The sequence below is a fragment of the Phyllostomus hastatus genome, unplaced genomic scaffold (genome assembly GCF_019186645.2).
Source record: "Phyllostomus hastatus isolate PE091 unplaced genomic scaffold, TTU_PhHast_1.1 phas_contig_150, whole genome shotgun sequence".
Taxonomy (NCBI): domain Eukaryota; kingdom Metazoa; phylum Chordata; class Mammalia; order Chiroptera; family Phyllostomidae; genus Phyllostomus; species Phyllostomus hastatus.
In genome coordinates this window covers 8,025,947-8,053,504 of record NW_025333611.1, presented here as the reverse complement: position 1 = coordinate 8,053,504, position 27,558 = coordinate 8,025,947, and the positions used below count along the sequence as shown (strand labels likewise).

General features: G+C 48.8%; 1 protein-coding gene across 1 annotated transcript in view; it reads left to right on the top strand.

The window, feature by feature from the left end:
* The window catches only part of TENM2 (teneurin transmembrane protein 2), an 842,102-nt gene that overhangs the window by 581,066 nt on the left and 233,478 nt on the right, over positions 1 to 27,558 (top strand). The window contains exon 5 of the mRNA XM_045827298.1: positions 25,338 to 25,576. Within this exon, the coding sequence (XP_045683254.1) occupies positions 25,338 to 25,576 (239 nt within the window). The remainder of the gene's footprint in view (positions 1 to 25,337; positions 25,577 to 27,558) is intronic.

Sequence of the window (27,558 nt, the reverse complement as noted above, 5' to 3'; positions counted from 1 at the left end):
GTTCAGGAAACAGGGATGAGAACCTTCCGTGTGCCGGGCAAGGAAGGCTCAGCAATACAAAGAGACCAGCGGAGCCCTGGCCTTGCAAAGATTTGAGGCTGACTATAGGCAGGACATTGACGAGTGAGGGGGCAAGTGTCCCGGCAGTGACACGTGCAGCAAGTGCTCCAGGAGGTCCCGAGAAACCAAGCCCATGAAAAAGTGGCATTTACGCGGAGCCCTTAGGGTGAGTAGGTGTTCATTAGTCTTCAAGAATGTTCTAGGTGGCGAAGAAAAAGTGACCCACCAGGAAAGCATGCCAAAGAGGTGGGCAAAGGCAGGCTGGTGAAGGGCTTGGGTTTAAGAGTCTGGACTCTACCCCAGGAAGAGTGAAAAGTCACTGAAGCACTTGGAAGCAGGAGAATAAAATAGTACACTGTTTTGTTTTGTGTTTGATCACGGCAGCTGCCAGTTGGTGAGCAGATGGAGCGTGGGGTGAGAGGTGTAGCAAGGTTTCACGGTCCAATCTGGAGGACAGGGGAATGGCTGAGGTGTGTTGCGCCTTCCATGAGGGGCCCCGTGGCCACAGTGCCTGCCCGTAGCTGTTGGCTTTCTCCGACCACTGCGGCAAGAGGGTCCACGCTCCCAAAGGGGAGGTCTGTTTTGAAGGCAGTGTCAGGAGAAATCAGTGCTTGCCGGAACACGGAGCTGTGAGTTAGGTAGGCGTGAGTATAAAGACCTTTTTTTTTTCTTTGACTTAGGAGGCGGACTAGAGAGTAGGAAACAAAAGTTCAGTTTTAGATGTGGGAAATGTACGAAGCAATAAGAGAACCAAGCACAGCTGTTATTGGCCAGGCGTGTTTTGTGCCAGAAATAATCATTGTAACACAGAAATTCCTGCTTTTGTAAATAATGGCATATTTACTGCATCAGAAGCTCTCAGCCATTGAATTTTCTCCTTAAAAAAAAAAAAACAACTCTCCAGAAATTTAGTTCAGCTTAGCAGTTGTTCTGCGTGATCCTATGGGTCCGTGAATCAAAACTTTTCTCATTGAGCACTTTTTTTTTGATGCTTAGTTTTTACATACATGACCCCATTTAATCCCTCTCACCCTTCTCTTAGGTGTATGTTACTATCCCAAGGTTTCAGAAATATAAACTGAGGCTCAGGAAGGTTGTTACCTGCACGTCTCCAAGTAAGTGGCAGAGCTGGGATTTAAAGCTGGGTCTCCCTGATGCCAAATGCCATGTTCTTAACTACCACGTGATAGTGCCTTTGGGACTAGGAAAAAACAACTATGCTTCTCCTGATGGCACACAAATTAATTTGCCCAGGCCATGGAAATGGTGACATTGATACATTGTGACATGAGGCACGAAATTGCCAATGGAATGAATTCCAGCCTGTTGCCACATATAGACTTGGTTATTGAAAAAATCTTAAGCCAATCGAGATGGAAGGAACCCTCCTCTCCAGCTGGGCGGGTCTGGTGGCTACCGGGATGGTGAATGTGAGGCCCCACTGCTCCGTGGTGGTGGCAGCATTGGATACGCGTGAGCTGATCTGCAGAGCTTTCATGCTCTGCAGATTGTAAAATGTGAGAGCAAATTGATCATCCAAAAATAAGACGCACTGCTACCTTGTTAGCTCTGGGACTGATAGAAATTTTTAGCTTCCCCTATGGGGCCTTGCCAGACTGGTAGGAGGAAGCCATGTGGATGGTGGTTGGCCACTGAGATGTATTTCCAGTGCCTTCGGTATTTCTGTTAGTGGGAAGTCATGAAAAGTACTCTGATAAAGAATTTACAGTCGGGTACTTTATAAAGTGTACACCTGAAACTGACACACAATCATATTGAATGGAAACTGTAATTGGAAAAAAAATTTTAAAAAGAGGACACTGGGCTTGATGAGTGGCATCCTAGGAATCTAATTTGGGGATCAGGATTCCAGAAAACACACTTTTTGTCTTCGTGATGAAGTAAGGTTAGCTAAATCTAGATCCCATATTGTTAGTGCATGTTTGGGAATCGAGACACAAGACCTTTAGTAAGTAAAGTTTTCATGGAGAAACAATGAGACTGTTGAGATGTCGTCACCAAGCTGAACCTGAAGACTATCCCAAACTTGTCCTCGGGTCTGTTTTTCTACCTAAGGATTCATTTCCTGCCAGAACCACTGACAAGCTGATCTTGAGGATATTAAACCAAGGTAACCTGTTTACCTTTTTATTTTTTATTTTCCGTTATTCGAGTGAGGTTTAAAACCAGAGTTCATTCTGAGCGAACCGAAGGCATTCCAGCACTTTTCAAATCAATAGGCAGCTTGATTTTTCCATATTGCAAAACATTATGCCCCCTCTAAATTCTCATCAGAGGCAACATGGAAATTAATGAGACCTTTAGGTTAGCCTTTCAAGCTCAGTCTTATTTTATAGCTTTACCTTGCCTTTTTGACACCGTGATCCCGCCTGGCCACCAGCAGCATTTCACGTTGCAGTGCACTTTAATTTTGTAGTTTTCTTAGTCTTCCTTGGAAACTGGCAGCTTATTAATCTCAATAACCGAGCTACTCGATAGGCAAGCTGTCCAATGAGAAACCAGGCTGTGTCTTTTTTTTTTTATTTTCTGTTTTTTTACCCCTTGGCAGATGGAGACAAGGAGTTGGTTGTTGGGTAGATGCAAGGGGTGGGGTGGTCGAGAAAAAGCCAGCTGTGGGGAGGGGGGCACCCCGTACGCCACATCGCTTTCTGACAATTGGCAGGGAAATAAAGAGAACCTAGTCTAATCCCTGGCTCTGCAATTTATGGCTTGTGGTGTTAAACACACTCAAATCCATTAATAAGAAAAAATATGGTGTTGTGACACGTGTGCAAATTACAAGGCACATTAAGGAAGAAACAAGCCTTGCACCTCATTCCAGACCGCTGCGTGCAGCCCATGCTCCTGGCCTGGTTTGCAAACCTGGAGGCATCCTTAACAGTGGAGGTAGCCAAGGAGAGGATGTCCTCTTTCAATTTGGCTCCCGCTGTAAAATTAAAGCCCCGTTAAGTTTGTTCAAGCTTTGGGGACTTGAACTTCTTTCTTGCAAGATACCACAGCTCAGCCTCTGGGTAGAAAGAATTTGTTTACAAAAGCCGTCCCTCCACAGCCGGGACCGTGGAGACCCGATTGTGGATTGAGGCCACCTCGTGGCCATGCCTTGTAAGTGCAAGACTGCCCTGAGGATCAATGTCGAAGACGCTTGGGTTAAATTCCCAGTCCGGAAAAAAAAAAAAGCCAAGTATGCCCATCTCTATCGAGCTCTTTCACCCATTCAGCTAACATCAGCTGCCATCCCCGTGGGGCACTTCCTGGAGCCTTCCCGGGGGACATTTTATCTGGCTCAGACAGGGAGAGACTTGATGAAACCGCAAGTCCTTTTCTAATTCCGGCTCTCCAACGATTCTCTCCTTTTCACAGAAGCCAGATAAGGCCCCCCGTAGTTCTCCCAGGCTGGGGAGGCAGGCTCTGAAACTCTCCCGAAGTTCCCTCTGATTTATGAGTCTCGACCTCCCCGGCCTCCGTGAGCTGGGATCCTGGGACCCCAGAAGTGCAGCCTGTCACGGGGCACCGGGCAGGTGCGCCCCCTGGGGCTGTGCCTTGCAGAGATGATAGTCGAATGTTCCAGAAACTTTTTGTCAGAAAGGTTTTTTTTCTTTCCCCCGCCTCCCAAACCCACCAAAGAATTTCTGGCTATTCCATGAGTCGTGTTTGCAAATACCTACTTTTAGAGGTCATGACCATGCCACCCACAAAGGGTTCCTCTCGAAACTGTGTGATTTTTAAAATCCTTACAGAATCATTTCTTGCTCAGACTAAGTGTTTGAGGAATCGTCAAGTGTTCCCCAGTTGTCACTGGTATTTTAACTGTTCATGCCTTGTATTTCAAAAGAGAACGAGGAACACCCCTTTGTTACTTGTGAACTTAGATTGAAAGTGTATTTCAGCTTGTCCCAGCTTCCATGGGGTATGAGCATCGCAGGTCCATGTTTCAATTAGTCTAAAGATGTTGCACACCAACCATAGGGTGATAAAAAGCATATTTTAATAAAATTGTTCCAACAAGTAGATTTAAAAACCTGCACTGAGAGAAAAGGAAATATTGCTGTTCTTACATTGGTGTACTTAGATAAGACTTTGAAATAGAAAGCTTAATCTTGGTGACTTTTTCATCTCTAGTCCATCGGATCCTGTGACTGCCCTTGGGAGCGTGGCAGGAGATGGCATAAGGTGATCTAAGACCCAAATAAGCAGTGGGTGGGACCCTGGGGGAATCCACCCCACCCCAACCCACCCCCACCCTGGCCAGTTCCAAAAAATGAGAGAATAAACGACAAACACACCCTGAGGCAATGCCAATGCTACATACTCGCAGATTTAGCGGGTGTCACGTGTCTGCTGAGTGAGTTCGTGGTGCCCTGCCCCCACCCCCAACCCCCGCCCTGTTCCGAAGGCTTCTAAACCCCAGAATCCATGTGACCCCCTACAGCTGTATAAAAATCTTTTCACTTCCCGGAAACAACTGAACACTCTCCTTTTCAGTTCTGTTCTCAGACGTCACCGTGCCCTCAGTGCCTGCCCTGTGCCACGTGTTGTTGTATTAGGGGCTTGGCATGACGTTATCCATCCGCAGCCCCGCGGGACAGACACCGCTGTCCCCTTCGGGCGTGTCGGCAAGGTGACACTTGAAAAGATGAAGGGTCTGGGACAGGATTGAGGTGCTGGCAGAATTAGATTCAAGGACGTAAACCCGGCATTAGGAGTTTGTCTCGCTGCCTTGCTTTTCTCTCTTTTCTGTCTTTAGCCTTAAGCAGGCCCCCTTCTGTGAGATCCTTGTGGGATCTACAGGCTATCTTCTCACAGCTTAGAAACCCAGCAGAGAAACGATTTCTTCCTCCTGGCACTTCAACAGCACTCACGTGATTGAACTACAATGAGCCCAACTGGAGTCACATGCCCACCATAGACCCCCACCCCCCAGGCCTGGAGGAAAAACCACGTTGATTGGCTAGAACAGATCACATGCCCGCAAAGAAGGGTGCGGCCATAACCAAACACCATGCTGTTAGGAGACCATTTAAAAAAAAAAAAAGGTCAAGTTCAGTGCTAGTTTTTGTCCCAGCCCAGCTGCCTTCTCTTATTGCCTGATTTTTCTCCTCTGGATGCACTCGGCTGGGGGGCGGGGGGGGGGCGAATTTCAGGCCATTGGGTTATCTCACTTGCCTGGGCACAGAAGGGAGTTTACAGCTGATTCCAATATAAAGTAGAAAAAATGACTTCCCCAGACTAATTCCCATTCCCTTCTGATCCATCACCCTCTGCGGTTCAGCTCTCAAACGTCCCACGCCTTTACCTTCAAGTTCACGGCGGCCACTTCATGCAGTTTAACTTTCATTAGTCTCCTGATGTCTCTTTTAAGCTACCATCTTCTTTCCTGCAAAAGTGCTTGGATTCCACTTTTTCTAATTAAAACATGCTCATTTATTGTCTTACTAACCAGTGCTCTTTATGAGGGCTCATGATGAGAAAGTTAACTCAAAACAAATGCGACGCTTTTCCCATCTCCCGGAAATGGCTGGAGAAGCAGTTTTACCATCATGAAGTTCAAGTGCTTTGGAGAATTTTTGGTTTTGCTTTTTTTTTTTTTTAACTAAAACCATGAACAGGAAACATTTAACTCCATGGCCCACGCTGCTGTTCTCACTATTGCATTTTATCTTCTGTGTGCTGACAATCTCTGAACATCTTGCAGGGGCCAGTCACTCCCACATTGGACCATAATACAGATAACATCAGAATTCATCTACATTTCACTAGACAAATTAAAACCCTCGTGTCAATAATTATGCCTATTGTATTTACATCCCTGTGAATTAATTGGATATGTAGAAGTAGGAAGGCTCAGTTAGCAGAGGGAAAGGAATCACACATGCACTTAAACCTACATAAAGTTTCAGTCTAACAGTGTGTGAGGTGCGGGCGTGAGACCCAGGTCAGAAGGACAGTTTCAGCGTGTATCCGGGGACAGCTTGTTTTCTGAGTTTCGCTACTGTTGGCCTTGTCTGGAATTGTCTGGCATGATGGTGGGACTTCCTCACGTCCTGCCTGTGACACGCATCTTCGAATGCACAACGCCGTCCACTTGGGAGAACGGCGAGACGTGTAGAATGCTCTACAGAGCTAGAGCCCGAAGGGCGACTTCACAGAGGGAGGGCGGGAGAGGCGAGGAGAAGGAGAGAAAAGTCCCTCGTGGTGAGGGCACAGCGATAGTGCACGCTATCCCGCTATCCCGTCGAAAGCTGGTCCTTGATTCTGACCACTGCATCGGCAGGCCGATCCTGGGAAGGAATCAAGGTCCGCGTAATCTCGGTGGGGGAGGGAAAAGGCCGCGTGACTCCCTGGGGCCCACGCTCTGAGTGCCCGGAGGAGGGAAGCAGGCGGGCTGCCGGCTCCCGCTTTCCTCACTGCGCCTCCTGTTTCCTGCCTGGTCGGGGGACCTCGGTGCCCATTTATCCGGCACGGAACCGTCACCCCCATTTCCTTCGCAAAGGAGTGGTCGAGAACCGAAGGCAAAGAACGACAACACATATCGCAACAGATTTGATCTCTCCAGTTATCTTAGTACAACTGTGTCCATGGTTTTGGTAAAAGTATGGAATAATTAACAAGATAAAAAAGTACAAAGTAATAGTCCCTGCTCCTCCATTCCTATGTTCAGGGAAATCTCGCTTGAAGGTTTATTATTTTAGGTTTCCACAAATGTTTACGAATTTCTGAGCATATTTTTTTAAGTTTAATATAAATGGAACGGCATTTGGCAACTTCCTGTTTTAATTTCATGAGATACTGTGGAAATCATTTCAGGTAATTTCATAGAGACCGACCTCACTCTTTTTTTAAAGTCCGTGTAATATTCCATAATGCCATCGTTTCTGTAGCCAATCTCTTCTCAAAGGACACTTAGATTGCTTTCAGGTTTTTGCTATTACAAAACAAAACTGTAATGAACAGTCTTATGTATACATCTTTCTTTGCATACTTCCATGATTGTATTTAAAAGTTAAATTCCTGGGAGTGAAATTGCTAGATCAAAGGGTGCGCGTATAATGCGCATTTTGAATTTTGATGGATTGTGCCCAATTACCTGTCCATCTCAATTCAAATGTTACAATCTCTCTTTATGCCTCCTTCTTTCATGGCCTGCATTTCTTTAATGGTTTTTTTTTTTCTTAAAGAGTCCAGAAGTTGATGGTGTTGGATTTTAATAGAATAAAAAGAATTTTTTTCTTCAAGGATTCATGGGCTCAGTAATTCTCGATTACTCTAGAAACTCACCGCCCCTCCTTACACACCAGGCACGGCGTGAGGGAGAGGGAGAGCTGCTGGGGAAATCCGACCCGGTCGCCTCCCCGGGCCCCTGCTGGAGGGCCCTTTCGGTTGGTTTCCAAAGCGCATCGCACACAGCAGGGCCTGCGTGACGCAAGACACCCCACCTTTGCTGCCTTTTGTTTTCTCATTGATAATGCGGCAATGTTTAAATTTGCCTCTTCTTCCCGTCTACCTTCCCGCTATCTACCCAACGAGGATACCGTAAGAAGGTCTAAGATGCCTTAGTCAAGTTTCTGAGGCCCCGAGAGAAACGCTGAGTGCTGCGGTACTACTGTTTGACTAGTACAGGACAGACAGCGTGATGGTCGAGGGCTAGCAAATCCAGCAAGGGAGACGCAGCCTCTTTGGTGAAGTGAGTACATGAGGGCTCTGTCGATAAGAGACCCTCGGGCCACACTTACGTAGTCTCTTTATCCGAAACTCCGACTTTATGCTAAATAAGGATTTTTGTATTTCCCTCCTCCCGTTGGTAATCAGTCCCATTACCGGCCGTGCTCATAGGACTTCAGCTTAATTCAGCCAATAGTTATGGAGGTCCTATTAGGGGCTGAGGGTAAAGGTGGAAAAAGGGCGGGCCCTTGTCCTCTGGGGCTTCCAGTCTAGTGGGGGAGAGATGGCCTGACAGATAAGCGATATTAAATAGAATGACAAGAGATGAAGGCGAGCTCAGGGTTGTGTGTGAATGGGAACTCGGGACGGTGGTGGAGATACCCACACTCACCTGGTCGGGGACGTCTGGCTGTAGGAATGGTGTCTGAGTCCCTTTTTGTGAAAAAGTGGAAGTTACCCCATTCCAGAGGCATTTCAGACAGGAGGCGAGAGAGTGAGGAAAGGCCGGAAAAGCAATGGTGTACAAGCTGAGCTGGGCGCTCAGGAGACAGCACTGGAGGGGCCTCTTGGCCCGTGTCGGGGCACCTTCCCAGCCCAGTCCAGCACCCCGTGGTTTGCTCTGTGGGATGGGGCGTCTGGAAAAAGATCTATGCAAAGCTGTGTTAGGGTCACATGTGGAGGCAGGAGGAAAGACCCTGGTCGACACAGCAGAAAGGCAAGGGCTACAAGTCCAGTGCGGTTCACCAAAGGATCCCACATTGAAGCAAGGGAAAGAGGGGAGGAAGTGGAGGAGAGGCGGAGGAGGCAGGGAAACTAAAGGAAAGAGACAGATAGTTAAAGTGAACAGTCTAGGGGACTCAGTGACAGCTGTCTCCATAACAGTAAAAGCCAGCACTCACTGCAGGGCTTACTCAGTGTCAAGAGGTGCCGAATCCTTCCCTGAATCCACACAATAGCCCCATGAATATTCTCAGTCGTTTTCACCTCTTTCCACACAAGGAAACAAATTCAACAACACCAAGCCCTTTGCCCAAGGGGGCCCAGGTTCCAGGTGAGGCAGCCAGGCCCTGAACCCCACCTCCAGTTGACCACTTACCCGTTAACCACTGCCCTGCCCAGACGCCTAGACCCCGACCTCCCTCCTTGTTCCTCACCCCCGCCCTTTCCGTCCACTCTTCTCTCCCTCCGCCCCACTGCCCTCGCAGAAATGCAGACCTGGCTTTGGTTTTCACGTAACCACTTAACCTCTTGTCAAGCAAAACCGTAGCGCCAGGACGGGATGCCGCCGGGAGGCCTGCGCGGGCGGCTTCCCCTGACCACCCTCCGCTTCCCGTCCTGTTTAATGCTGCCACTCACCAAGCAAGTGCCCGAAGGCGGGCCCCTGCCTCTCAGCCTCACATGCCATCTCCCTGTTGGACAGCTTTCAGTTCGCCACGCCTCAGCGTGTCCAGCTGCATCTTCGTCAAGACTTCCAAGATGGCAGTGACAAGCTTTCAGGGCACTTAAGGCAAGGATGCATGACAGTTTTCCCTGACACCTGCATTTTTTAAAAGCCTTGCCCGGGGCCCTAGGAAGCCCCGAATTTAGGAAACCAAGCGCCTTTCAAGGAAGCCGCACTCTGAGTCCGCTTCCCTGGGTCTTGTTTTGTGACGAGGAGGCTACTGCGGGGTCTGCTTGAGAGTCTGCGAAAGGGCCACGGCAGTATTTACGGGGCGATGCTAAATGATGGTTGCCTGTTTTAATGGCATTTTCTGATGACCGAAATGTATGAACCTGCTCTGTGCGCCGTCCGTGGGTATGTGGCTGGCCTACAAACACATTTAAATGGCACACTTCTACGAAGCATTAATTTCCGAGTGTCCAACAGATATATGTGGGCAGGCAGACGTGTCACTGGGGTTGCTATAAAGCTTAATTAATATCCCTGAAGAGCTCTTATATCATTTCATGAAGAGCGCTAAATAAGAAAATATTGTGCCTATGGAGAGTGTGCATACACAGAAATGTGGGTGAATACAGCGAGAGGGCATCTCATATTCGGTGATGCCTCAAAGGGTCTGATGTCACTGCCAATGCCAATGGGAAAATAAAGTGAATGCAAGATAACCATCTTTTATTTGAGGTTTAAGAAGAAAAGAACAGAGCCCCAGACTTGAACGCTAGAAATCTCTACACACTGTTGATTTGAAAGAAGGAAATCTAACAGGAAAAAAGAATAGCCGTTTTCTTTTTTCCCCTTTATTTCCCTTTTTTTTTCTCTCTTCCTTTTTGCCAGTCCCTACATCTAGGATTGATTTGATGACTTAAAACTTGTTGTTAGCTATGCATCAATTCAAATAAACTAGTTTTGTTTTCCTCTTGTAGGCCTTAAAGGAATCCCATAAAATACTTAATCTGCCTGTTTTTCATTTCTATAACACAGATATGCCTTCCTTTCCTCTTTTTTTTATTTCCTTTTTTCCTTCCTTCCTCCCATCCTCTACCCAGTGACCAGGTTCTGAAAACCTTCACAAATCTAAGAAATAACCATTATTGGGTTTTTTGTTGGTTGGTTTTTTATCTCTCTCTGGATCTTAGTGTACTCATTCAGAAATAGTGAGAACTAAGTTAGAACTTTCCAAAGGTGGACTCATGCAACAGCAGGTTTACGACTGGGAAGGTGGGCAGGTGATAATGTACATGGTCAAACAAGTTAGCAGAATGATATCTAGGATACTTAAGATATTCAAGGCTTATGAAGATACGTAGGAATCTCCTTGATTTCACTTACTCCAGTTTTTCCCAACATTGTGGAACACCGTCTTTGCTGAAAACTAGTTAGTAATGTGCAAACACACTCGGCGATCCAAAGAATATTCTTCGAGATCTTATATGTCAGGTCCTCTCTCATCTCATGACAGAAGTAGGAAGCTCAGAATCTCTACAAACCCTTGCTAAGATAGGACTTTGCGATTTTGCTTTCTAAGATAAAAACATAATTTCTCTCTTGGCCTAAACTGTTGAAATTCATCCACAGCCAGACTCATTTATCACCTTCTGCAATATTTGGGCCAGGTGAGTTAGTGCTCAGAATATGCACTAACAATAAACCTTTTTATAAAAATGCCATGACAGATAGCTTTCCTAGAATATGAACCCTGGCAGGGTCTCGCTACAACCTCTTTCCTGAAATGCCAGGCTGTTGACTTGGGCGTGGAAAAACATTTTGTAAGGGAGGAAGGTTGCTACTCTTCCTGCGGCTGCTGCTCCTTGGCTTCTGGGTGATGGTGCTTGTTCTTATAATTCCATCACAGCTTTCAAAAGCAAGCTCCTGACATGGGTAGGATGCAAGGAGACATGAAATGTTTGGCGCCAACCAGAATTGGACCTTGCTGAGGTCAAGTTCAATGTTGATCATCATTTTCTACATATACAGAGGAACTAAAGGTTCCTCAAAAAGTTTAACACAGAATTACCATGTAACCAAGAAGTTCTTCTTCTTGGTACATCCCCAAAAGAATAAAAAATAGGTGCTCAAACAAATACTTGGACACCGATGTCCAGAGTGGCTCTATCACTGTAGCTGAAGCGTAAACACAACCCCAATGCCCATCAATGGATGAATGGATATGCATAATATGTATATGTATACAATGGAACAGGACTTGGCCATAAAAAGGAGGAAGTGCTAATAAAGCCACAACAGAGATAAACTTGAAAACATGATGCTAATGTTTTAGCATCATGAAAGAAGCCAAATGCACAAGGTCTTTTACTGTATGTTTCCATAACTGTTATATGAAATAGTCAGAATAGAGAAATCCATAGAGACAGAAATTAGATTTCTAGTTACCAGGCACCGGGGGTAGGGCATGGGGAAATGAGAGTCTCTGCTTCATGGATCCAGGGTTTTCTCTTGGAATAATAAAAATGTTTGGGGACAAAATAGAAGTATTGCTTGCACAACATCGTAAGGACACGAGATGTCACAAAACTGTACACCTGAGTTCAATCATTTTATGTTATGTGAAATGCACCTAAATAACATTTTAACTTGTTAATTAAAAGAAAACATTTACACCATTAGTGTGTCCCCCTCGGTATGGAAGGTCTCCTCCAGGGAGAGGCAAGATAGTTGGGCTGGAAAGTGGACCTCTGACTCCATCCTGTCCTCTCCAGGAAAAATGCAGAGGAGGGCAGAGGGGGTGTGGGAATGGCTGTTTCCAAAACATGCTTTGAAATGATTAACTTTAAAGGCACCACAGGAAAAAAAGATCAGTACATGGCATCTGATTAATACTGGTGAATGCATCCAAGTATGTAATAGGTTAGCATCTGGAAGATGGTCAACATGATCCCCATTCTGTGTCACAGGAAATGCAACTCCTCAAACATGGCTGAGGTCACAGAAGCACCAATGGTAAGGACATAAAGAAGGGCATGTCAGGCGGGACTCCTTTGTCACAGAGGTTGGGGGAGAAAGAGAAAGAGAAAAGGATTCTTCCCTGGCCGGGGGAGGGTAACAAGACTTCTCGGAGCTGAAAGCCATTCTCATCATTATTCTTTTGAAAGCGATTTGAAAGAGAAAATGCACCTCGAAGTCTTCACGTTCGCAGAGCTTCGAAGCCCAGGAAGTAAACCGCTCTGTAGGTGGGCAGAGAAGTGGCTGATACAGAGCAAGTTCATGTACCCAAAACTCCAGCGGACTTACAGAGAGATTGCCTCTGAGCTCCTGGGTACACGCCAGGGAGCGGCCCCGAATCCGTGTCAGCTAACGTCCGAATGGACTCATCCACGGGGCTGCTGAGGGGAGAGGGGGTGGGAGAACCGCAAAATACTCAGCATCTTCAAAATTAACCAAAATTGCATTATCCCACTATTTTCCTAAGCCGTTTTGTGTTCTCAGTGGAGATAATCAATGTGATGATAGCTAACCTGCCTCAGGAATGACAGCGATTCCACTCTGGGATGTATCTGAAGAAACCTGAAACACTAATTTAAAAGAATGCACACAGCCCTCTGTTCATTGCAGCATTATTTACGACCGCCAAGATCTGGAAACAACCCAGGTGCCCATCAGTAGATAAATGGATGAAAAGGCTGTGGTACATTTACACAATGGAATACGACTCGGCCATAAAAAAAAAAAAAAAGAAGGAAATCTTACCCTTTGCAACAGGCCCGGAGAGCATTATGCTAAGTGAAATAAGCCAGTCCGAGAAAGACAAATACCATATGATCTCACTTATATGTGGAATCTAATGAACTAAATAAAGTGATGAGAAAAATAGAAGCAGACTCATAGATACGTAAAATAGGCTGACGGCTGTCAGAGTGGAGGGAGTTTGGGGGACTGGGTGAAAAAGTGAGGGGATTAAGCAAATACATATACAAAAGACACAGACAGCAGTGTGGTGACGGCCAAAGGGAAAGGGGGTGGGGGAGTGGAAGAGGGCAAAGGTCAGGGGATAAAGGACAATGGAAGGCTTGACTCTGGGTGGTGGGTGCACGATGCGGGGTGCACATGCTGTTTTGTTGACCTGTACGCTTGAAACCTGTACACTTTGGGGAGCCAATGGCACCCCAATAAACTCAATAAAGAAAAGAATGACAGAAAAGTTGATGAGAATTCCACTTTACAAAATCAAGAAAATGAGGAGGCTCTTGGGAAACATGCTAAAAGCTTCAGAATAGAAAGACACAGGCTCCTCGAAGGATTTGAAATAAGTACGTGCAGGCATCAAGAGAACATAGTCTTTATTTACGAAAATTTTACAAACCCTGTGACAGGGCATCGCTCAAAGAGAACACTACGAGATAAATAAATCGAAGCGTTGCATCTGAGAGCTGACAGAAGACGCTAAATTCATCGGTTCCTAAAGGCTGTGTAAAATGAACTTTTCAAGATCTAGATTGGTTCATGTTTTATTCATCTCCTAGAAATTGATAGAACACCAAGCAGGCACGCTTTCGGGGCCAGGGGCACGGCAGGGAGGGGGAGGACTGAATCCAGGCCCTCGAGGAAAGCACGTGCCACTGGGGGGAAAACAGACAAAAAGCAGAGAAAGGAATGAGCCAGCTGCCCCAGGGCCTAGTGGGGAATGAACTAGAGGGCAGGGTCTTTATCCCACCACCGTCACCCCACTATCATCCCAACACCCCAACACCCAGTCACTGGACAAGGTCAGGTAATAAAATGATGGGGTCAGAAGAGATGAACAAGGACGCCTTTCTGAGAACGTGAGCTTGAAGGGCAGACCGGAGAGACCTGCGAAGGAGGAGCCGTGCAAAGGTCTGAGTCCAGAACTTTCCAGATGGAGTGAAACACAGCCTGAATGCCCTGAGACGGGGAGGAGCTCGGTGTCGTTGAGGGACACCCGACAGGGACTAGGAAGGGGCGAGACATGCCACACCAAGGAGCTGGGTGACTTCCAAGCACAAAGGAATTGGGAGGTTTTAAGCAGAAGGGCAATATGACGTGATCTGTGTCTAGAAGCAATGGCAGGCTCCCGTGTAGACAGTGGAGGTAGAGGGCCCAAGCGGAAGCCTGCTTGGAGGCTGCTGTCCGCAGTAGGCCAGGTGCAAGGGCACCGAGAGGTGGGAGGGATGAGACAAGGGTGGATGTGTGTCGGAGGCAGAGAGGAAATCCTCTGACGATGGGGCAGGTGTGCGGAAGAGGAAGACAGCAGCCATGATGAAGCCCAGTGAGGTCGAGGGCGTGGCACCCACCCAGGCGCCGCCGTCTGGGGCAGAAGGTTGCATTTTGCCCCAGTTGCAACCTTTGGGGATGTTGGCAGCCAACAGATCTCAGCCAGGTTCTTCTCCGGGACTGACCTTCAGCTGAAGAAAACCACCTCTCCTAAAGTTACACCGTTGGGGACAGCCCATGTCCAGGGGCTGGTCCAGGTGATGTTATGAAAGCCCCACCCCCTCAGCCCAAGGTAGAGCAACTCCGCAGAGCCATCCCCGCTCCAGAGCTGCCCACGGGGTTGACCCTCGGCCCAGCCTGCTAGCAACCCAGGAAACAAACACAGGTCGTGTTCCCAAGAGCACTTTCTAGGACACGTCCTGCGTGCAGCTCTCTCGTCCCTGGAGTCTGCTGCCTGGGAGTGTCACCGGCACCACTGACAGCAGTGACTTCTTTAACCAGCACTGGTGAGGCCTGAAGGAGAAGGGTGTTTGGGAGTGAAAATCAAGAGTTGTTTTTGCTCGAGTTAAACTTGAGATGTCTAACAATATTGAAACGTAAATAGACTAATAGGCACCATATTGAGGGGTGGTTAGAATATTCTGGACAAAAACCAAAACCCTCAAGGCAGAAGGCAAAGACGACAGCCAAGTCTTTTCAGAGGACTGGACTAAATCTCCCAAGTCTGTTCTACCAGAATCACTTCTGAGATTGGATGCTTCTAAATCTGCTTCCTCTGTTCCAAGAGAAGATGTAGTTTAAAATCTTTGCATTTGGATTAAAATCCAGACTCCAGACCCTGAAAAGTATACCCAGTGTAGCCTTCCATCTTGCCTACCACTTCTCCCCACCACTCCCCCGACCCCTGCGTCACTGTGTTCCGGCAGCACTGTTCTTTCCCAGCCTCGAAAATCGGGCCTTTCCCACCTCAGGGCCTTTGCACGTGCTGCTTGCTCCGCCTGCGATGTTCTCATCAGGACTCACGATTAGCTGCCTCTAATCCTCAGATCTTCCCCCATTTTTTTCCTCAATCATCTCCCCAGAGAGGCACCACGACATGAACGTCGTCTCACCTTTTCTGTCCCAGGCCCTGGCCTCCTGCAGGGCACTCTCACCGTTCACCGTTACTCATGCGCTTGGTTTGCCTGGACTGGGGTTTTGTTTCTTGGGTCTGTCTCTCCCACTATAAATGCCAGATGACGATCGAGGCTTACTCGCCATTATGTCCATGTGCTCAGTAAATATTATTTGACTCATAACTTTACATTTTAACTGTGTTGTGTTCTTCCCGAGGACATGGGGGAACACGCTGCACACGTGTGTGTTAAACACGCCCTGTGTGCCAGCTCCTGTGCTCACAGACCGTACTCATTATCTCTTCCAGCCCCTCCCTCCCACGCTTCTGTAACGCAGACGTTGTCCATTGCCCGGTTTTTAGTGGCGGCCTCTGTGGCCCAGGGAGATTGTCTTCCGCGGCATCACGTGGCTCCCGGTGGAGTTGAGACTGGAATCCAGACGTGCCTCAGCCCAAAGCCTGTCCATTTTCCACCGTGCATCCTTAGTGAGTTCCCTCAGCAGGCATTTGTGAGCACCTACTCAGACCAGGCTAAACTCCTAGGAAGCAGAAGACACAGGACCTGCCTTTGGGAAGCTTGTAATTTGGAGAGACAAGGCAAACGCACAGGACGAATGTAATGGCACGAAGCAGAGTGTGATAAAGGGACGGACCCCTTAGGGGGTCCCCTTAGGGTCAAGCTGCTCTGTGCAGCTTGAAAACCCTTTGCCTCTGAAGGATGCAGGCAGCGAACACGATGGGAGAACCATCCTCCTTGCTGATTGTGTCTGATGGTGTGCGTTCCCTCTTCATCTGTCTCTGGCTGCCAGGGCACACCAGTGCCAGTCCACTGCAGATGGCTGTCTCCAGACTCCCATGTTATAGCGTACGTAAAGTCAAGGTCAAGTTTGAAGTCAAAGTCAGAAGTCTTTGTGGGGTTTTTTTTTCCCCCTCTACTACATCAAGGCGCTCACCAATTAACTCGAGAAAAGTCAACAAGTTAACACCACCAGGAGGTGGGGGCGGGCAGTGGGGGTAGGGGGCAGTGGACAGACTCCTCATTCCATCCCAAAGCCTCCGGAGTGGATTAGCTCACAACCCCAGGTTTCTTTACTGACCCCCAGAGGCCTCGCCTGTCACACTGAGCACTATCTCATTTCTTGAGCGGGGAGGGGGGGGCAGTTTTACCATGAAAAATGCTATGTGATATCACAGCGTGACACTATTTAAATATCAAGAGTTGAAGCTTCTATTTAGAAAAACGGAAGGCAATAAACTGAGTCGCTAATTATTCCAGCTGTGAGTATTTTTGGTATGACTGCAAATTTTGAAGAGGGCAAAAGAGAGGATTTTCCTGTTGTTCACGACATATGCAAATGTAGTGATGTCCCCTGTGACCCAAAAGGTTCAGGGATCAGAAACCTTGAAAGCCTATTTTTCCCTGAATCAAAATTACTTTGGGTAAGCTTAGGGACTCATGATATGAAATGGGCTTTTAATTATACTAATTGGGTTATTGGCTTTTTCGAAGTTGGGAAGTAGCAATTTTTTGAAAAACATTTTTTTAAGTTTTATTTTAAAAGCAACAGTTCACGTCTCAACCCAAGCATAAATTCCCAGCTGGGAGCGGAGAACAAGCGCATTAGTAATATGCTCAATCCCTTCCCTTCCTAATAAAATTACTTTTGAGGGGTGGGGGTGCCTGCAAGGCTCTAGTCGCTGTGCTAATTAGAGCAACTCATTCACTTGACGAAGAGTTTAAATGAGCTGGGCAGCGTGCTAGGTCAAGGAGACCCGGTACAGAGCAAAATGCACGGGGCGCCTGCCTTCAGCTGATTAATAGCTGCCTTCATTGACCGTTTGCTGGCCGTCAAGCTGAATGTGGAGCATTTCCTGTAAATAAATTCACCAGGCCTCTTAACGAACCCGTAGAGTAGACACTAGCATTCTCTCACCTTACAAACAAAGCCACCGGGACCCAGAGAGGTTAAGCCACTTACCAGAGGCCACACAGCAATAAGGATAGGAGCCAGGATCCAAACCCTGGCTGTCCACATCCAGACACTGTAGGCTTCATAGCGCCTCTTTGGTCTGATGTCACTGGCTTCACACATAATTAAATGAAGAAGAACAGCAATACAGGGATGTTTATACAGGATCTGGACGAAGTAACACCTGCTTGAAGGGTGGTTGGTAGGGTAATAATATGGGTGTACTCATTTATAGCTTTAATTTGAACATTTCACCTAAAACGTCATATGGCGTGCTTGAGTGTGACATTGTTGTGTTACAGAATGACATGCTTATGATTTTGTCGTAAAAGATTCTGCAATAAACAAGGGGTGTGATTGGTGCCAGACCCTGTGTGTTGAGGGGGGAGAAAGTCTGCCTCGAAACATCACATGTTTCCCAGTCCATGTCTCAAAAGTGTGGAAGACTTTTGCTTTCGGGGTTTTTTTTTAAATTTACCTACTTGATTTTTTTTAAAATAATGTATGCATTTCACCTTTGCAAACAGGGAAGAAAAGGCAGAACCCTTCACTGATTACTGAGTTTGCTGGTCAAGCAGTGGCTGAGCAGCTCAGGGCCCGAGGCCACCGTCCTCGTTGCTCCCCGAGCTTTCCCTGTCTCATCCTGGACGCTCCCCTCCCTCTCCCTCTTCCTCTTCCTCTTCCTCTTCCCGCATCCTGCATGTGTGTGTCTCTCCCTCTCTCTGCCTGCCCCTCTCTCAGGAACCCACCCCCGCAGTGTCCCCTCTGTCAACACCCTTCCTCCTCGTGTTGGCGAGTACAATAAAGATGCCAGAAAGGGTGCTGGTTGTTTAACCTCTCTCCAGCTAAATGTTTCATTATAACTCCTGAGAACCTAATTACGGCAACTTGACACGCCACAGTACCTTTTATAGGCTGCCTCTGTATGAAACTTACTCCTTTAGCAACGATAAACCTGCTGCTTCAAAGGGCAGGGCCAGCACTGGTGAGACGGGGACAAAACTGCACCTGGACAAGCACACACCTGGTCTCCCTCCCCGTCACCCCGCCCCCACACCCGGCGGACTTTGGCCTCTATCCCATCTCTGGTTTTTTAATCAAATTTCAGCAACGGCATGTATGATATTAAAAATCTTTTAGGGGTTAATGGGCTGTCGGTGTCAACATTTTCATCCGCTGCTGTGAGTTTATTTACTGTGAGTTTACTTACTAGGGAGGTCACTTTTCTCGGGAGAATGACAACCAGGTTTCCCTGATAGCCAGAGCAGCTCTTTGCACAGAGTGCTGCGTCGGGGCCACGTGGGACTTCTGTTCAGGTTCAGCGGGAACGTTTGCCGCTGCTGACGTCATGAGCAAAAGAGGCCTCTCTGGATACTGCCGGTCACTAGTTGTCCTGGTTAGCTGAGTCGGGAACTGGGATGAGATAGGTAGGTGCCGATAGAGAGAGAAGGGGGGAGAAAGAGAAGAAAGAAACCACCAAACGTGACCTTTGGAGCAGCGGCAGTACGATTACTTGTGTAGCACATTTCTCCTTCGAGGGCTTGCTAGGGTTTCCCTCCTAGGATCCTACCGGCTGCAAAGGACCCTTTGCATAAGGGATAGGAGGTGCTTGTTTCTTTCTCTGGTAGGTTTTGAGGTTAATGAGTGAGTTTCCTCATGATTGATCCTTAAAAGAAGCAGAGAAACCTTTTGTTGGGATGTCAGGGCGTTGAACCAATCTCCACGCTGAAAGCTTCCACTCAAGGTGAGGCAGGCTCCCCTGTATGCTCAGGACGAAATAAAAAACCACAGCGCTTTGCGCCGATGGGGCCCTGCTTGCGTGGATGCTGCGCATGAGCTTCCTGTTTGCTGGACTTCGTGTTCAAATCTCCCATGGTCGTTTAACCAGAGAACATGTACACCCCTAACTTTCTAAGCCAATCTGAAAGCAAAGGCTGGTTTGCCAAGATTCTGCCTCAACTGCACATCTTTGCTGTCTCGCAAAAGCCTTTGAGAATGGCTGCTAGGTGTGCGCTCCCTCGGTTTCTAATAAGTGGTTGGTTTTCGTATGAGAAAAGGGGTGACATTTACCCCAAAGACTGACATTGTCAGGTGAAGCGATGATCACTGTCCTCTTCAGAACTCACTGGGATCGAGGAAACAGGGCTGAGCGCCTAGAAGGGCCATCCTTCCTTAGACCGACCACTCAACTCACCGGCCAGTCGCAGCCCCTGCCCTGCCCCAGGGAGGACGCTGCGGGCCGGGGTCGGAGCCCGAGAGCCCGCGAGCCCGCGTGGCCAGGAGAGATGCGTGCAGGCTGCCCTGCTGTCTTGTGTGAGCCACCGAGGGCTGGTTTTCTCTCTCCCTTCGAGTGTTGGCAAACTCCAAGGACAGCACTTTGGGGGCCCCTCATTTGCCTTTCCTCTCCGAGACACAAGTGGCCGATTCTGAGAGCAATTGAGTTGTGCTTGAAAAATGTCAAGTGCATGTGGAAGCTACACATTTCTGCTGACGCCCGGAGTCGCGAGCTGAGCCGCTTCCACGGCCAGCCACCGGGGAGGGGTTCAGCCCGGGCACCACGAATGCTGCATCAGAGCGTCCTGAGCAGGCCCCCCGGGGGGAAACGCTGTCTTGATAGCCAGTTCAGGGCAAAACCCGAGGCCTCTCTACCCTTTCTCGGTCCTCCCGGTGACCGTCTGGCCAGGCCAGACCTGTGGGTCTCACTCCATGACATTCATCATCTCTCCTGCAGCAGGTGAGGGCAATCCTTGGGCGAATCAGAACTTGCATTTTTTTCCACTTGTAATTATGAAATTTTCAAACATTCAGAAAAGTTGGGAGAATAGTCCAACCTAAGAATAAGCGCCTAGTCTCAACGATTTGGCTGTCATTTGGCCACTCTTGCCTTACCTGGCTGTACACAGAGGGGTCTAAAGGAAGATCTTGTTGCTGAACCATTTGGGAGTAAGTTGTCGACTTTATGACACTTCACCCCTAAAAACATCAGGATTCAAAGAATATATCCACTGACCACCTACTGTGTTTTCTCTACGTTATACACGTTTGAAAGGTGCAAAAACGGTGAGGCTCGAGTTCCTTAAACTTCCACGTACACTCGGTCCCCTAGGGAGCTTCTTAGTGGGCACACCCCCGGCCCCCATGCCTCAGTCTGGATGGAAACAGGAATTTGTACTTTTCTTTTTTAAAAAATTTTTTTCTTTTATTTTCTTTTCATTGATGGCAGGGAGGAGGAAGGGAGAAAGAGAGGGACAGAAACATCAATTGGTTGCCTCTTGCATGCGCCCCGACCAGCGACCAAACCCACAACCATTCGATGTGTGGGCCAACACCCAAACAACTGAGCCACACCGGCCAGGGTGGAATTTGTTCTTTTCTAAGAGAGCACTCAAGGAATGCTAAAGCAGGTATTTAGGGGACACAAGCTGAAGATCTCTCTTTAGAACCTTTCTCCTTTTTTATCATTTCTTTGTCGGATCTTCTCGAGAGTTGTAACACCAGAGTGTTGTGACTAGCTTGTGTGAGAAACGGGGGCCTACCTATCGTTGGTACTTTTGTGTAATAATTTTAAGCACCGGAAACTAGAAGGAAGAGATGTGATAACTAAGTGAGTTTCCTTTAGCTGTGACTACCAGAGACGCTGTGACAGCCGTGAGCAGCCTGAGACAGGGCCAACGCCGTGATGAAAAGTATTTCTGCAGAGGGATCTGGCCCCTTCTGCATAAATGCAGACACTGGCCTGTGTGCGCATGTGCAAACCCGTCCACCTGCATGGCAGAAGGAATCCCTGTTTTAAAATAAAAAATGTGCACTGTCTTGTCCTTTTAGTATTTATGACTTCGGCCTGGGAGCGGCTGTAGGTCACTCATGTAACAAAGATCTGTTGAATGCCCACAATGTACCAGGCTCTGTTCTAGAGGTTAAGATCCAGCACTGAACAAATCAGACAAAATGCCTGATTATTTTTAACTTCATAGAAATTCAGTTGCAAGTGACAGATGCCGACGATAAATAATGCACCAATACATATGTGAGGAAGGAAATAAAGCAGCTATAATGAGATGGAGAGTGACAGAGAAAGGAGCAAGGCAGGCCAGGGGGGGTCTCTCTGGAGAAGCGTCCCTGGAGCAGCGGTGCAAGGAGGCGGAGAAATGAGTCAGGCCGGTGTTTCCAGGCAGCGGGAACAGCGAGTGCAAAGGCCCTGAGGCAGGGATGTGCTGGACGCGCTATGAAGAAGAGGAAGGGGACGGTGTGACTGGCGGAGGGGAAAGGGGTAGAAGATGCGGTTGCAGAGGTGGCCAGAGAGCAGGTCACACGGGGCCTTGCAGGCCACGGGAAGGGCTTCTGAATGCGTTCTAAGAGTTATTGGAAGGATTTATGTATTTCTTTGTTTGTTCGAGGAAGGGGTGGGGTGATGACGTATGCTCACCTGACTTCCCTTTTAGGAGGAAGTATGGAAAATAGACCGTATTGGGACCATAGACACTTTTGGGATCTCATGACACACTCCCATATGAAAGAAATAATAGCCATTTCCTCCTATTCTTATAGATGACTGCATTTAAAATAATATAAACGCCAATTTAAATTTCCTAACCATCTTGTGATTTCTCTCATGTGGCTAAAATGTTCCTGTTTCTAATGTACTGATTCTGTCCACAAATATGGCTGGTGTTCAGGTGCTGAAGTGTAAGGTCTGGAGATACTGAGAGTTAATAGCTACCAGTATCGAGTGTCAAGGATTTCAGAGTTTGATTTGGGGCAGATACTTTAATTATTAAGATTACACACACACACACACGTGTGTGTGTATGTATGCACTATACTTAGTGTATATACATTATACCCAGTGTATAAGGAGATTCTTGAGCACACAGTGGTGGGGTGGGGGGATGTTGGCATAGGTTTTCCAGGTAGGTGGTCGGAAGGTGACCAGGAGTAGGCTGGGGGGTGGGGGACAGGAAGGACAGGAAGGGCCCTTGCAGAGAGCATCACGTATTATGTGATTCCCAGAGGCGGGGCAGCCCCAGCCGGCTGGTTACGGGAAGATGCACCTTTTGATGTAGCTGAAGTGCAGAGTTCATGGGAGCCAGGGACACACGGTGAGAGCGGAGGATAAAAACGTTGGGCAGTGGTGGTAAGGAGGAGTCTGGGCCCCTACTGAAATTCGGGTTTCCTCTTTCAGGCACTGGAGGGTCGGCAGGGATTCCTCCGCCAGGGCGTGGTGGCCCTTGCACCTTGGGAAGGAAAGCGGCAGGAGGGCTGATGGGCAGGGTAGGTGGGAGAGGTTTTCAGAAATGAAATGGATGGGATTCTTTAACTCATGGTAGGGGGAGAAGGTGAGGGAAAGGAAGGAAGGGAGAATCACTACAGTTTATCTATCAGACAGCTGGGACTGACATGCGTTCAGAGGGCATGTGTATGAGGAGGGGAAGAAAGAGTCTGGGGTTCATTGTAACGTGTTCAGTGCAGCCATGGAGTGTCATCAGAGATGCCCCAGGGCCCCACGGGAATGTGGGCTGGGCCTCAGGGAAGACATTGGACTTCAGATGGAGCTTTGGAGACTCCAGTCCCGTGGGTGATGGCTGAAGCCATGGGCTGGTGGAGATCTCTGTGGGAGTGACGACAAGGGTTCAGACATTTTTAAACACTCCTTAACGACAATTTACCATGTCTTTATATTCCTTCGGTTTGGTTTGATTTCCTATTTTCATGGCCCACTCTTGGAAAACTGTCCAAAAAGTAAATTTGAAGTAGTTCTAAAGCAAATCCCATGCCTGCCCCCGTCACCTGGCTTTTAGGCGTGTGCCCATTCTGACTTAATTACAAGGCAGTGGGCTATTAGTTAGTGGCTTAGAGAACTCTTCAGATGTGTGTTTGACATTTGTCAAGCTTCAAATTAAAACCCCTGTCTCGGGCTCCTTCTGTTGCTCGGAGGAGTCGACAATAAACGTTACTCATAACGCACTGCACTCTTACCCTGAGGCGCACCCTCGTTAAATGCTCTTCCTACATGATGTCAGGGAATCCACGGCACCTGTGCTGTCCTCCTCTCCGTGGTAGAGAGGAGGCGGTAGAGGCTCACAGGAGCGGCGTTAGGAAACTTCCACGGGCTTCCCTGTCCAGGAAAGGCCCTGCCAGGACTCCAAGCCAGGTGTGTTTTGCTGCGGAGTTCTGCTTTTAAGTACCACGCCCACGGCCTCCTCCCGCTCAAGACACTGTTTAACCTGGAGCATTCAAAGAGAGCCATTGCACAAAGAAATACAAAGCCTTTCTTGATGGAATCCAGCCTCTTGGCTTTATTCAGGTCATCAAACACAGTACAAATAAAGTTTAAATATCCATTGTTTATTTTAATGTTAGCTACGTTAAATAATTCACTAATCAGATACTCATTTTCTGACATGATTGTTAGTCATATCAGGCTTGTTTGATCTTTGTCAAGGATTAAAATACTTGCAAGGTTTTGCCTAGAAGCAGCCAAGATGCAAACATTTGTAACGATCAGGGTGCTGCCCTGGAGCCCTGCTGGGGTGCTCCTCCCCGCCCCGCCCCAGTGTACAGGGGCCGTGTGGAGTGTAGGTCCAGTCAGAGCCCTTAGAGTCAGGCAGGTGGGAGTTTGAACCTTACTGACCCGGCCAGCTACCTCTGAGCTTCCATCTTCTCATCTGTAAAACGGTGGGGACAATAGTACCTGCCTCACAGGGCTGATGTGTGAGGCTCAGGGGCGAGGAAAACATTTAGCATTGTAACGGACACATAGTAGGTGGTCCGTAAACACAGTTGCACCTTCTGAAGACTCAGAGAGAAAGGAAATACCTGTAAAACATTTCGGAATCTTAGAATTGAAGCTGAGTAAAAAAAAATCACAAAGCAGGGATCTCTGTTAATTCATTATTTGTTCGTTCATTCATTCACTCACTCAAGGCTCTCCCCTGCGTGCTGAACTTGGAGTTGGGCACGTGGAGATGAACAAGCGGCTGAACAAGACACAGCCCCTGGCTTTCAACAGCTAAAACTCTATGTTCTACTTAATCCATGCTTTAAAGTCTACTAGCATGTACTTTCTGGAAGACAAGCCATCAGTTGAAGAAGGCGTGGGGAGTCCTACGTGGCACACCGAAGGGAGAGAATAGATGTGGTCAGAGAATTGAGGGTCCTTGAAGTGTCCTTGGAGATACAGTCTCCTGAGCCTGAGGAAGGGCTGCATTAATGGTAGGAGTCCACCGTAGACCCCATCACTCTGCTGTCACACCATAGCGGTAGCCACCAAGGGCAAAGACGTTTCCAAAAAAGAACCATGACCCCATGACCCAGAGAGGCGGTCTCAGGACAGGAAGCAGGATGGAGGGGGAAACAGCCCGGGAAAGAAGACCCAAGAGAGACAGGTTAGGGTCACACTTAAGAGCGCATACTTGAGCTTAAGACAGAGTTCGAGACTTCAGTCCTTGGACAGTTGCTTAACTTCTCCAAGCCTGATCTCTCCTATCTTCAATGGGGATATTATACTATTGATTCGTAAGTAATTGTGACACTGTATCTCAAGGGCCTTCAAACAGTCGCTTCCGCCGGTCCATCATCCGAGTCATCATCTCCGAGTAACAAACAGTAACTCAGTTTTCGTATGTGCTTTGCACGCTTTGCAGGATTGTTGCGGAAGATAAAATCTAGAGGCACAAGCACGTGAGAGTCTGTGATGAAGTGCATTTATGGAATTAACGCGTGTCGCCATCGAGTGTACCATTTCGCCCCTTCATCCATGGCAGGCAGAGCAGGGTCGTTAGCCAGGACTGTCCCAGAATATGGGAGGCACCGCGCGGGGAAACGCGGCCGGCTGTCTCTCCTTGGCCACCCACGGGGGTCCTGACTCTCTCCCTTCTCCCGGCAGGCACTTCCTCTTTAAGACCTCCTCGGGAAGCACGCCCCTGTTCAGCAGCTCCTCTCCAGGATACCCTCTGACCTCAGGAACCGTTTACACGCCACCGCCCCGCCTGCTGCCCCGGAATACCTTCTCCAGGAAGGCCTTCAAGCTGAAGAAGCCGTCTAAGTACTGCAGCTGGAAATGCGCCGCCCTGTCCGCCATCGCCGCCGCCCTCCTCCTGGCCATCCTGCTGGCGTACTTCATAGGTGAGTCCGGGCAGCCGGCCCGCCGCCCTGGCTGGGACGAGGCTGGGGAGGCGAGCTCCGGGCGAGGCCCCCCTGCTGTCTGCACAATTGGCTTGTTCGCTGCTGAAGGACGTGAGGATGAGGGATGGACGGTGGGTGGTTTTCTTCCCCTCCTAAAATCCATTTCAGTCTGATGAGTTTCCCCTTCGTGGTCCTAAATGACGTTTCTCGGTGGTGAAATTAAGCATCCTTGCTGGATTCTTTCTTGGAGACATGCTGAGAATGGCTGTCCCCACCAACCCATCCCTTGCCCCCAAAGCAGCCTCCTAGTCTTCTCCGTCACTGGATTTTAACCCAGGTCTGGGCGCTGAAACTCGTGAGCGTTGGTTAACTTGCCAAAAAACCAAGGGGAAGAATGGTGAGAATGGTGATCAGCATGCCCGGGGACATCTTGATTTGCAGGAAAGCTAGAGCAGCTAGCTTATTTACCGAGCCGTGGAACAGAAACGGACCTGGAGGGCCTGAGCAGCCAGCCAGGCCTCTGTGCAGAATCGAGTCACCCAGACACGGTGGACGTGCCCACATCCCTTCCTTTGCCTCTGTCCCTGGAGCCTTCACCGGGCTCTCACCACACGCTGCTGGATCTGAGTCAGGCCCCCCTCCCGTGCCAGCTGTGCTGCTGGGAGCTCAGGGTATGACTTAGGGTAGCAGCTCGGCAGCGCTGCCGGGCTATCTTTCTTCCCATGCCAAGGATGTCGGCTTGCATCCTTGGGGGGTGTAGGCTGTGTCACTGTGGAAAGCAGCACGTGCCAAGAGCTGAGGAGCGGGGTGCCACGTGCCCAGGAGCATCCTGGGCTGGACACAAAGCCCACGCGCAGCTCCTGGCCCCGGCAGAGCGCCCCTGCTGCCGCTCTATCGGCTGAGCCTGCCAACGGCAGATCTCCTGGCCCGGGCAGAGGCCGCAGCGACGTTTGTTAAAGTTTATTTGAAACGCTTGGTGGCTCTGGCTTGCTTTCAGGGCAGTGATGATAGGCCTTCCCCAATTTGTCTGTGCCGTGTTGCGAAGCAAACCTAGAAAACACCAGCAAAAAGGGGCCAACTCCAGACAGCTCCCAACATTGATGCAGAAACCCCTCCGAATAAGGGGAGAACAGAGCAGCCCTGGTCCCTCGGACTCTGCCCTTTCCCCCTCACGAGTGGGGCCCACACACTTCCTTCCCAGGCGGCCACATGGGGCCTGCCAGGAGGGGCTGCTCCAGGGGTCCCAGACCACGTCACCAAGCTCGTCTGATGGCGAGGGATGGCGGCCACGCACCCCCAGGGCTCTTAGGCCCTGACTGTTATGAGTCAAAAACTGATGTGAGGTTTTCACTCTCTCCCACAATATCCCGGTGCTCATCTGAATATGGAAAACTAAACTGAATAAATTTGACATTCCCCACCAGTGGCATCTCTCAGGAATGCCCCCCCTGCCAAAAGTGAGAAAGTGGGCATCCTGGGAAGAGGTTTTACGCTTACCTGGGACTTTGCAAAAACCATTGAGCTCTATACCCCAGCTCTCTGTGGGGACTGAGGTCTGGCCCCCATGCACCCCTGATTTAAAGTCACTTCTGCCTCGCACCTGTTTCTCGAAGGAGGCAGCAACGGGTTGACTGGGGCAAGGGGTGAGGGCGAAGGGCGCCTGATGCACCCTCGGTGACTTGTGCAGAAGTTTCCGTGTTGTTAAAGGTAGTTCTGTGGGCTTCCCCAGAGAGCTGCTCAGGGGGCCTCAGCGGCAGCAAACTGAATTACCTTCAGGGTCTTTGCATGATTCGGCTTTGTGTCAGACACTTCCAGAAGGGTCTGTGAGCTCCCTCCTGGGCTTGATGTTCTCCTGGTCTGGTGGGCACTGCCGGCCTCTGCCAGTGCTGTCCTGGGCATGCCTCCTCTTCCAGTCACCGGGGACAGATGGATGGCTACTCCCCGAGCAACTGTGCTGTATTGTGCTTGGTAGTTGAAACAGA